This window comes from Psammomys obesus, unplaced genomic scaffold, assembly GCF_907164565.1.
Source record: "Psammomys obesus unplaced genomic scaffold, mPsaObe1.curated_primary_1811, whole genome shotgun sequence".
Lineage (NCBI taxonomy): Eukaryota > Metazoa > Chordata > Mammalia > Rodentia > Muridae > Psammomys > Psammomys obesus.
This window is the reverse complement of record NW_026590699.1, coordinates 2,970,201-2,982,386: the sequence shown is the minus strand read 5'-3', so window position 1 is coordinate 2,982,386 and position 12,186 is coordinate 2,970,201. Positions and strand designations below refer to the sequence as shown.

General features: G+C 42.8%; 1 protein-coding gene across 1 annotated transcript in view; it reads right to left on the bottom strand.

Moving 5' to 3' along the window:
* Positions 1 to 12,186, bottom strand: part of Csmd1 (CUB and Sushi multiple domains 1) — a 1,555,059-nt gene that overhangs the window by 45,053 nt on the left and 1,497,820 nt on the right. The window contains exon 52 of the mRNA XM_055608400.1: positions 7,675 to 7,848. Coding sequence (XP_055464375.1) covers positions 7,675 to 7,848 — 174 coding nt within the window. The remainder of the gene's footprint in view (positions 1 to 7,674; positions 7,849 to 12,186) is intronic.

The window sequence follows — 12,186 nt, the reverse complement described above, 5'->3', positions numbered from 1 at the left end:
TTATCCAGAGCCTTTTCAGAAGTGAGTTTGCATGTGGAGAGAGATGCTTCACCATTCTAAGGTATGGCTGCTCAATCCCAGCACCCCGCCAACCCACCCCCCCAAGACCACTGTATTGTCTTCTATGCTGCCTTTGAGTGATCTTGTATAACCTGGCACAACAGTTTCTTTTTATAGTATTGCAATATTACACCATGGTAAAGGCGGCTTACAGAGGAAAGGGTTAATGTGGGCTTCTGGTTTTGGGGGGGTTTGAATCTGTCATGCCACGGAAATGTGGCAGTAGGCAGTAGACCACAGGCTCAGCCTGCGGAACTCCTGAGAGCTCACATCTTGAACCAAAATCAGGAAGCAAAGAGAGTTCACTGGAAATGATAAGTCTTTACACTCCTAAAGCCAGTCTCCAGTGACACACATTCTCCAACAAGGCCACACCTGCTAAGCCTCCCCAGACAGTGTCACCAGCTGGAGACCAAGTATTTAAATATCCGAGTTTATGGTAGACATTCTCATTCAAACCACCATACCGGGGTGAGGGATGCCTCATTTCACACAGGTAATACTCTTGGGCTATGAATAAAGTGAAGAATCAGAGAGCCCCAAGACTGACTACAGATAGACAGTCAGACACACAGAGCTCACAGAGTACAGGCCTGTGTGTTGGGGACACATTGGAATGCTGATTATCCTAAGTCACACAGAAACAAACTGTAAGGCACAAGAGGGCATGTACCATGTGCAAAAACTTCACATTTTACATAAGGGACTTTTTGAATTTTGATTTTGTTATCTGCAGAGATCCTGGAACCAAGTTCCCAGAGGGATGAGCAGGGCAGGGGCAGGTGAACATAATCTCTGGGGTTGTGGAAAGGAGTATGGTTAGCTGGAAATTTAAGTTAAACAACTTTGTGCTGATTTCATAGAAACTCTGCCTGTGAGTGCATTGTATGGAACCATACCTGTTTGAAGGGCAGAACTGGCAGTGCTCATGGAGAAAAAAAAATGGCTTACAAGGAGGTGCAGGGTGGAGCCCTCTGCTCTATAGGGAAACCCAAATATGCTGCTATGTACACTAGTACTCTCCCCCCTGAGACCTTGCTATCTTAAGGTCACCTTCTAGTATGTCATTTTCTGTTACTGAAAATATTCGAAGTTCCTGTGAGGATTAAATTGTAACCATTTTTAGAAAATCTACAAACCAAATGTCCAACCTTAGTATTTGCCTGGTGATTATCAGTATTTTGTGCTGACAACAAAATACTGAGTATTAAAAATATCCCTTCTCTAAGGCGAGTCAGAAAGGCAAGCTGCATGCTGCGATGCAATCTGTGTAGGGAGCATCTTTGAGCTAAGCCAGGCTCATATAGACAGTGAACACCAGAGCCATTTGAAGACCCTTTGCAAGTATTAACAAGCAGTGATAAAATGTCAGGCAGACCTGCTCTGTGAAAGGCACAAAAGCTCGTGCTGGCATTAAACATCCATGGATGTTTTTAAATCTATGTATCTGTCCGTGTTAAAAGAACACTGTAGGATCCCGACGCATGAGTCTGATCTACTCCTAAGTGCAATTTGCAAGAGTGATGCTGAGTGATTTCCCTCTACCACACAGAGATGATGGATCCTGAGAACATAAAGTCCTGCCCAGGGCAAAAGCCTGGCAAGCTAGGCTACATCTGATGCCTCCAGTGGCAACATCAACCAAGAGCCTAACTCCTCTGCCACAAAATGTACTTTTGTCAGTTTTCAAGAAGAATGAATGCCTTGTCTTGCCTCAGTGAAAGAGGTGGCACTTAACTTAGTCCTGATGTGACTTGATGTGCCAGGGTGGGTTGGCATCCAGGGGAGGGGAAGGGGGAAAGGGGGATGAGGGAAGGTGAAACTGGGAGAAGAGCAGGGAGTGGGGTCATGATTGGGATGTAAAATGAACACATAAATTAATGGAAAAAATATCTGAGAATTTGTGTGAGAAGATTCCAAACTAGTCACCATCCCTAAGATATCATGTATGCTCTACAAAAATATGGCAGAGTAGACAACTTCATGGAAGAGAGAAACAATTCTTCTCTTCTAATAAAATCACTTTTCCTGTAATGTCACCAGAATTTTTCTCAGCTATTTTATTAACATTTTACATAGATTTCTCAAAATCTCCAAGGTATTTGAAGAATATGTTATGACTTTATTCTCTTCAATCTAGAAAGAAAAAAAATCTAAAATAAAATTTGAATGATGAGACCTAGCTATTTCAGCCAATGTGAATGTCACCACATTATATTCGCAACAGGATTCGTGTCTCTGTAGTCATCACGGTTCAACAAATGCAAACCTACTTCAAGCAGCAATCCATTGTACCTGAGAGTTGGTGTTTTCATATAGGACTCCTTATCGGAGGCATCTTTGACAACAAGGATTAAAGAGGTAGCCCAGTGGGAGCGTTGATAGGTCATTCTCTGCTAGGAAAATCTACATGCCATAAGTGTGTTATCAAGAGATTAATGAAGACTTTTACAACAGGGGCTCTAGATTATAAACATACCTCCTCCTTCTAGCTCCTGTTCTCACTGTTGGATTCAAGGGAAATTACTACGAAAAAGAAAACTGCAAGAAAATAATTAAGAGAACACTGTGATCATAAAACTTTCCTGATGGGTTACAAGACACCTGGTAGGAGAGATATGGGGTCTGTGTTCTCATAACTTAATGCTCCAGCCTAGATATATATTTAGCACTGCAACTTACAGAAGGGAACATAGAGCAAATCCTCAGTAATTTAGAGAATCCTAGAGCCCCCAATCACATGAGTTTAGTTAGTTTTATTCTTCCCAAAATAGCCTTTTCTGCTATCTCTACCTACCCTTCCATGGCTGGCAAAGAGAAGAAAAACTAATCACAATGAGCTCATTTTATCTTTCGTTCATGACATTTCAGATATCTAAAATTCTCTATTTGTTATTTCCAATATTTCTGTTGGCCAAATAATGCTAACATGTGTCCCAGGCACACAGCCAGAATCAGTTGGCAAAAGGGAATCTCAATTGAGACACAGAAAATTTACCTGAAAGCAAGTCTTTAGTGTATTTTCTTAACAAGTGATTGACATGAGAGAGCCAGGCCACCCTGGGTGGCGGTGCCCTCTGGGCAGGTGGTTCCACCTGGGCAGGTGAGTAATCCACAAGGAGCAGCCAGGAAACAGCACTCGTCCTTGTTCTCTCCATCAGTCCTGCTTCCAGGTTCTTGCCCTGACCTCCTTCAGTGATAGACTATGATGTGGGACTGCAAGCTAAAATGAACCCTTTCGTTTGCAAACTGCTCGTGACCATGGTGGTTCAATACAGCATCAGTAACCCTAACTAAGACACTGGGTATGGAGTATTTAGATGCATAGAGGATACAGTGGGATGGTGAAACATCCTGAGAGTCGAACTGAGCTCTGTGGAAATATAGAGGAAGAGCCAGGGCACAGGCAATGGGGCGTCTATGTTTCTCAGAAGAGTTTATCTCTCCAGATCATGGTAGATTTGTTCTATAAGATGTTGTCTTCCAATCTGTCACTGACCACATTCAGGGAAACACAATGGCTGCCCTGAGCTTCCTGTAGAATACCTGGGTACTTCCTGTGCCCTTCTCAATGGAGTGGCTTTTTTCTCAAAGCCACAGAGTTGAGGGCTGATATTTTATTTTGTCAAGAGACAATCTCTCTTTGACTTGAGTCCATGGTATTGCATATATTGTTATTTGAACTTAAAAATATGTTTATTTCATATGGAAAAAATATATCTTCACCAAATGTGGTGCTGGTACAGCAAAGAAACAAGGCCTTCTAGACATAACAGTGCCGGTGCATATATGAGCTTAGACTGTGGCAGCATGCAGAGGGCCTGCATGGGTCTGTACCCACTGGGATCATAGAACTGAAAAGAGAAGTGGATACAGGCCCCTGTCCTAGCCCAGAAGCTATCTTCAATTAATGACCACTTGCAAATAAAAACTTAGTTTTCTCCAAAGAAGTCTTAGTGGGGAAACCACACTAAAGCATTGACCCCAGGCTCAGCAATAAATGGCCAAATGAACTCAATGGTATCTTTGAAGGTTCTTGGTCTCATAATGTTAGGTGGAAACTCCTCTTTTTTTTTTTTTTTTTTTTAATTTCCTTACTGGTCCTTTGTGTATATACGTAGTTTCTGGTTTTGTGTTTTTATGGGATTCCTGTGTGTGCAAACATGTATGTCTCAGCATCTAAATGTGTTTCTTGCACTTCTCTGGCTTTTTATTTTTGGGGGGACCATGAGTTTTGTCCTATCCTGACTTGTTTATCTTATTTTATTATTATTCCTTAAATACTTGTTTGTCTTCTGAGGCAGAAGATGTAGATGGAAGGGGAGGTGCAAAGGAATTTGGAAGAGGGGGAGGACAGGGGTGGGGTAGAGGAATATAATTAAAATACGTTGTATTAAAAAAAACAAACAAACCTATTTTTAATGAAAAAAAAAAAAAACTTCACCAAGTGCCACTATCGATATTGAAAGTCATTTTCCAAATGTGACCATTGAATCACCATAGGCTGAGGTAGTACTGCAGCTCACTCAAGGTCCCTCAGCCCGAAACCAAGAGTGCTCTCAAGAAGAACAATGGAATAGATGATACACTGATTTGAATATCAATTAAGAAATCAGGAGATGAAATAAAAGTAAGAGCAACATTGTAAGGAAGTGTATCTAAGTGTGTGGAGAGGCCCCTGTCCCTGTAAGGCCGAGGCATGTGCCCCTTTTTATGGTATGCATCCTGGGAGGGAGAGGAATTATTGGTGCTACAGTTCCTGTCATAACTAGATCATCTGTCAATGTCTCCTCATGGGAGAGGGTTTCTGCCCTATACACCACCTTTTGAGAATGAACTCAGCGGAGTACCAGAAGTCCTTGGTCAGGAGCCCCAAGCTGTAACCACACAGCCTACATTTCAATGCCATTTTTATTCCTGGCGAAACACGATGATGGGCAAGCTTGTCACTTCTCTAAGCACTTTTCCCCATCCATATCAGGAGTAACAGGAACTTCCTTTGTGTTCTACTAAGATTTCAATAAACTAAAGCTTAAAACTGCCACACATGTGTTATCAATAAAGACAACACATTCATAGATATTATCTCTCATGAGACATCTAGTTAGCATGTGGGCTCCCAAACTCTGTTGCAATTACCATGCCAGATACACGGTATCTGAGCCAGGTTTAGAAATATACCTCCATTGATCCATCTGTTTGAACATCCCACAGTCTACCCTGGCAAGAGTACAGCCCTGCTCCCTCATGCTCATACACTCATACACATATTCCGTGGGCTGTACAGCTGAGCGTGGTGGCTTCTCCTGGGCAGACATTAGCCTTGGGTTAGATTATGTGATCTACCCACCAGCAAGCTGTTATTCTGGTACAGCGATGCACTCATTATCATAATTAGCCAGATTATGAATCTCAACAGTCAAGTTTCAATGGTCACTGTGAAACTCTATTTGCTCAGCTGAAAAATCTTTCCACTAAATTTACTGCCCATTATTTAGCCAGCCATACACAAGCATGGCTACATGCCATCTCAACCCTTTCCTGGCTGTTCATCCCCCATGTTAACTACTCTGTTCCTCTGATTTTATTTCTCTTTATAACTTCATCTAACATTTCTCTGTTAACATTTTCTTTATAATAACCTGGAGGTTTTTTTTCTCTCTTCTTATGTTCAGTTTAAATTTCTTCTGGGCAAATGGACTCACTTCTGAGCCACTCAGCCTCCAAAGGTTTCCAAGATGGATTGTATCCTATCAAGAGCATATTTGTGACAATGTAGGACCAGCAATGAATTATGTGCCTCCACCTGTCAAGCCTTAAGTTTGGAACAGCAGGATAAAAGAATAAGTAGGAGCTTGCTCAGTCCTAATAGGGCATAAGGTGACCCTAGGCCCTAACAGTTTTAGAAACTAAATCACTTAAACTTCCCTAGCTTCCCACACAGCTTAGCCTTCATACTCACTGCCCAGGTTGAAGAGGAAGAGGTGTATTTTGGATCACTCATCCCCATCTCTTTGGTTGCTAATTTGCACGAAGTAGTTAAAGGCCTTGTTCCCACCTGCACTGTCACGTGGAGAGGACTTCACAATACCCACCAAACCCTTAAGAACATTCAGGAAAGCACCAATAAGTTTCTCAAAGACAAGAGATAGGACAGGTGCTACAGTAAGAGAAGCCGCTAGAGCAAGGTGAGGCTATGAAAAAGGAAGGTGTTGCAAACCAGTGAGATAACAGAGAGGTGGGATCCTGGAATGATGGGGTGATAGATAGAGCTGGGATACTGGAAGGGTGGGGTGATGGATGGAAGTAGGATACTGGAAGAGTGGGATACCAGGGGAGATGGAATGATAGAGGGTGGAATGATGGAAGGGAGTGGAGTGATAGAGGTAGGTAGAGTACTGAAAAATTGAGGTGACAGAGGGAGAGTGATGAGGAAAAGAGATAGGTACCAGAGGGATGGGATGGTGGGGGTTGATGGTAGGCTGAAGAATGATGAAGTGAGGTGGGGCACTGGAAGGCTAAGGTGATGGAAAAAGATGGGATGACAGACATAGGCAGGGTAAAGGAGGGATGGGGTGATGGAAGGATGAGGTGATAGAGGGAGATGGGATACTGAAGGGATGAGGTAACGAAGGGGTTAGGGTACTGAAATGGTAGAGTGATGGAGGGAGATGAGATAATGACATAGGTGGTATACTAGAGGTGGGGTGTTGGAAGGGGTTAGGGCACTGGAGAGAGATGGGGTAAGGAGGGAGTGGGGTACTGGAAAGATGAAGTGATAGATGGACAGAGATAGGAAGCAGGTAGGATGATGGTAAAATGCTGTGGATGTGTGTGATATTTTAATGCTGATGATCAACTGGAGCAACGTTGTGGCACTGGAACATCTGAACTGCACAGTCAAAGCTTTGTGCACATTTATGCAGAGAATTCCAGTGGAAACATCCTCCTCCTCCTCCCTTTTAAAATGATCAAGGAGCAACATGAGAAAAACAAAGCCACAATTACAGACACAAACTACTTTAAAGCTCACAGTACTTCCAGGGTTAGATGGCCATCACCTCAATCTCCTGACAGAATTTTAAGCCACTGAAAACATAAAATGTATTTAATTTTTGGAAATTCCTAATTCTGTTTCCTAAGTTTATGAAGGTCTTTGGGAGTTATATAGTCTCAGTCTTCTACAAGACAGCCCTTTTAAACGAAAGGTTTTATTTTTGTTTTTAATTAGATGTATATGTGTGTTTGTGATGGACATGTGGACATGAGTATAGTGCCCTCAGGAGTAAGAAGAGATCCCATGGAGCAGGAATTACAGGTGGTTGTGAGCCACCCAACTTAAGTTCTGGGTCCTCTGCAAGAGCAATGAACACTCTCAACCATGGAGCCATACCTCCAGCCCCCGTCAGACTATACAACACAAAACATATGATGTGTCCATCCTTTATTTATCAGACATGGTGAGAGTTAGAAAGGGGCAGGTAACCATGACAGTGGACAGATTCACTGAGGCGGTCAGAGCTTTAACAGCCAGAAGCCCCACAGTTTCTACATCGTGATCAATTCTCAAAGTTTATTTGAATTACACCACGTGGGAACTTACGAGTAGCTTACCCAGACACCTTGTTTCCGATCCACTCCAGAGACCATTGGCCAAGCACTCCCGGACGTGGGAGCCCACAAGTGTGTAACCGGTGTTGCAGGTGAAGATGGCAGTGGCTCCATATACAGTGAGTGTTCCTATCTTGTTACCATTTGGGGGAAAGGACAGGCTTCCACAGGAGATGACTGGAATAGAAAAATCATATTAGTCTAGGCCTGGGCTTAAAGCAGAAACCTTGGGTGTTGGTTTTCCTACAGAGCATGAGGCAGGGAGGTGGGTCTGCTGGGGCTTGATAGGTCAGCTGTCTCAGTTGGATTTTCCTTTGTTAGTCTTAACACAAAACCTCAGAAATTCTAGAATATTCTAAAGCCACTAAGGTCACTGCAGTGACCCACTGATTTTTCATTCTCACAGACTGATAACACTTTTTTTCAAAATTCATGCAGTATGCAGCATAGTGACCCATAAGCCTATCTACCAAGGTAGCCGACTGCCCACTTTCCTTTCCATAGCTGTCCTAAAAATGGTGTGGCTGGTGGGGGCACTCACATGTACAGGAACATGAGAAGTATCTTCTCAAAGACCACCAGCCCAAGCACATGGGCATGGTAGGTAAAATCCCAGCATTTTTGACTCTAACTGTAGTTCCTAGATCATTGTGCTTCCAGTTATTTGTAGGATTTGTTTCAGTGAGCAGCACTGTGAAATGGCTGACTGCACGGCATTAATGGAACCTTCTAAGTAACTGGAAGCATATTATTCCTGGGTGGGCTCAGGCATGGTCGCTGTAAGTCTTAAAGGTATCTAGATATGATGGGGCATAGTTGCTGTGACCCTCAAATTAGTCCATTTAGGGAGGTTAATTAATGGTCACCCACAGCTGAAATACTAATGACAGTCATGTATTTGCATCTCAGATTAATAAATACTTGAGCACAAAAACCTACTGAATCTCGTGGAAGAAAGAAAAGTCCTAAAACCTTCAAGGATGACTGACCAACAGAGGCTCAAAAGAATACAAGTTTTGGAAAAGCTACCCAAGGAGAAGCGTTTAGATCACTTAGTCGGATGTGTCAAGCTCAGTACGTTAGGCTGTGGCCAGTGAGTGTCAAAGAGACAAGAGTTCCCAACTCTTGTATAGCCTTGTAAACTGGCAAGACATGGGAAGAAAGCACCACCATGCACTAAGGTTTTTGCTCAGGCAGGTGAGCATGGCCAACCTCCTAAAAGTCTCTGTAAGAAACGGAGTCAACAGTGCGAATATCAAGGTGGTCAACATCTTGGTTATTTTTCTCATTGCTGTGGCATGAAACCTTAAAAAAAGCAACTTAAAGGAAAGAGATTTATTTGAGCTTGCAATTTCATGGAGGAAAAGGCATGGTGGTATCCCATAGCCACAAACCTATGGGATCCTCTGCAATTGTGGCCCAACAGAAATCCTTCCCTAAATTGCTGTTTCCATCCAGGTACTGTGACTCTTGTCTATAACCCCATCCACAATTTGGGAAGCTGAGGCTAGAGGACAACTGTGAAGTCCCAGAAGGCCTGGGCTACTATATGAGACCATGTCTCAAATTATAAAATAAGACTGCTCAAAACTAATTTTCTTGGGTATTTGTCATAGTGATTAAAAAATCTAGCACAAAGTCCGAGGAAGAAAAACTATATGAATGTACCATTGAAATAACCCCTGCTTAGCTTACCCTGTCTGAACCCATTGCGTGACTCACACTCAGTTTCAAGTAAACTGGCAGACTTACATTCTAGAAATGATCTATAGGGGTCACTCTGCAGGAAGAGTCCACCTCTAGAGAAAATCTTGCTGAGACAGCCTCCACGTCTCTCAGTGTCTGAGACCGCTAAGCTAAACCTTCACAGCAGCAAGTGTAAGCTTTCAATAATTTGCTAGCATGTACCATACCAAATGTCAATGGATTCAGGAGGGATTTAGGTTTTTTATAATTTGCTGTGAACTTTTCTCTAAGCCTTTTCCCAAACACAGTGTGAACCCTGCCTTGAACTGTGATATTTAGCAATTCATGTTGAAACTTCCAGTGCTTATCATGAATGCGTTCAATGACAAAGCTGGACCAGTTTCCTAGCTGGGAGCTCCACATATCTTTAGCAGTAGAGCAGGGAGGAGGCTCACACTGGATTCTGTCCTCCCAGCCTTGGCTCACACATTCAGGTAAGAGACTATTTAAAGTCTATCCACTAATGAGGTTCATTAGATCACAAGAAACTAACGAAGCAACAACTGGGCTTCTGGGCAGCAGGATAATGGATTCTAAGCCTAGAGTTTCCCTTGGCTGCAACTCCCACTCATTAGTGAGGGTGGCAGAGCAACTTGGAAAAGCCTAATTGGGAGAGCACATCACTGCTCAAAATAACCTTGTCACAAAACAAGGAGAAAGCCTATCTCTACACTATTCTTTCTCCTACTCTCCAAAAAATGGAATCATTAGCTGTGCTTTTTCCCTACCACTGAAAACACGCCCACAGCCGCAATCCACAGGCCTTTCAGAACGCATTGGGGTGGGGGGATGTCTTTGCGCAGTGAAGGTGCAAAGCTGAGGGCACCCAGAAGGCACCCTGTGAGGGCTCCCTATGATTGCTGTCTTTCTACTGTATTTGGTGGGTGACAAGCCACTCCCTACAGGCAAGCTTCCTTTTTCTATCCACTAGAAATCACAGGGAAATCTACACTGAAACTGTAACCCATTGGCAAGTGTTTTCTCACTGACATTCCTGTCAGCAGCATGGATTCTTATAATCAGGATCAAGCGTTGATGCTTTCTACTGCTACGGTCAATAATGACTCCATGATCATGCGCAGCTCACAGTGACCATGATTAGTCAAAGAGCCGCACTGTGCTGTGTGTGAGAAGAGGCAGGACATGCTCAGAGGCCTGGAGATGGTTGTTTGTAAACACACGAAGGTGTGAGGCTGGGCTACAGTCTGGGTCACTATATGAGGTCTCGGGGCCCACAGCTATGGTCTGTCACTGAGTATAAACATAAAGGCTTCACCCAAATGAGGATACTCATGATGGGACCAGCTGCCCCTGCAGCAGTGATTCATGGATCTCCACAATAAACACATTTCTTACATTTAAATACAAACAATAAGAAGTGTGAGAAAAAAAAATGCTGAGTTCCTATTGTGTGGGCATTTTGCCTGCCTCCCGTAGGATCAGACTGCAATGAGAAGATTTCCTCCTATGTTGTACACACACAGGCTCTATGAGAACTTAGAATCACCTGGAGTGAGAATGTGACTCCCCACCCAGAGGCTGGAGAACTCAGCTGTTACCAGGGGGCACTGGGTGTGTTTGTGGGTAGCCAAAGGTCTATTTCTCTTCCTGGATTAAATGATCAGCGAACCAGGAAACTTACCATCCTGGCTCATGAGCAGACACATAATGGAAAATAGTAGACTCCCTTAGAATCTCATGGCCTGGCCATTCTGAGATAAGCCACAGGTAACTAAAACCTTATAAATTACACTTCCGTAGTTACCCCAAATGGTTTCCATGACAACACATTTGAAGATGCTGTTGATTCCACCCCAGCACCACAGGGAAAACAACTATTTCTTCTATAGAGACGCAGCCACAGGCTGGCAAACTGGGCATAGGAGAATGTGGCATTCTAATTATTTTTAATTAAGAAATTAAATGGTGTTTGAACTTCCTATGGTTTTCATGTACTCATTTCAAAGAAAAGTATATTATTACTAGAATTGATCTTGCATTTTTTCTGAATGTATGTGGGTAAAATAAGGACCATGAGAAATAAAGAGAATTTAAGTTACAATAAACTGCAGCTTCATAAGAAATAATGAACAGACACATTCACTGATTTCTGTAGGTTCCAGAAAATGAACACCATAAAGTCCTAATTTTTTTCTTTCCATTTGCTTTTGGATGGCTAAGTCTGGGTGTTCTTTAGTCCCTCCCAGCAGCCTCTTTAGTCTGTTTGTTTTGAGAGTTTAGATTGACTTTTGAAAGAGAAGAGAAGAGATAGCTCAGATGTTAAGACCACTGACTATTCTTCCAGGGGTCCTGAGTTCAATTCCTAGCAACCACATGGTGGCTCACAGCCATCTTTAATAAGATCAGATGCCCCTTTCTGGCATGCAGGTAGAACACTGTATACATAATAAATAATTAAATCTTTGAAAAAAAAAAAGAAAAGAAAGAGGAGATGTTTGTCAGACTTAATCCCCAGTTTCTTATAGAGAGAAGTAAATGAACACTGTTCACCATAAACAGTTTCCCTGAAAAACACCCCAAGACTTCAGGGGTCCTGAGTACCCTGTCAGAGTCCACAGACACCCTTCTCGTCAGCTTTTTATACTTCCACTAAAACAGCGTAACTAGAGAAGTTCTGAGCCAGCTTGGAGGACACAGCCACCGCGTGCAGACATGTCAAATAGACATTCAAAAGGAAACTCTTTTTGCAAGCTACTGTTTGGCTTGAAAACAAATCCCCATTGTTTATAAAAGTATACTACATGGAAG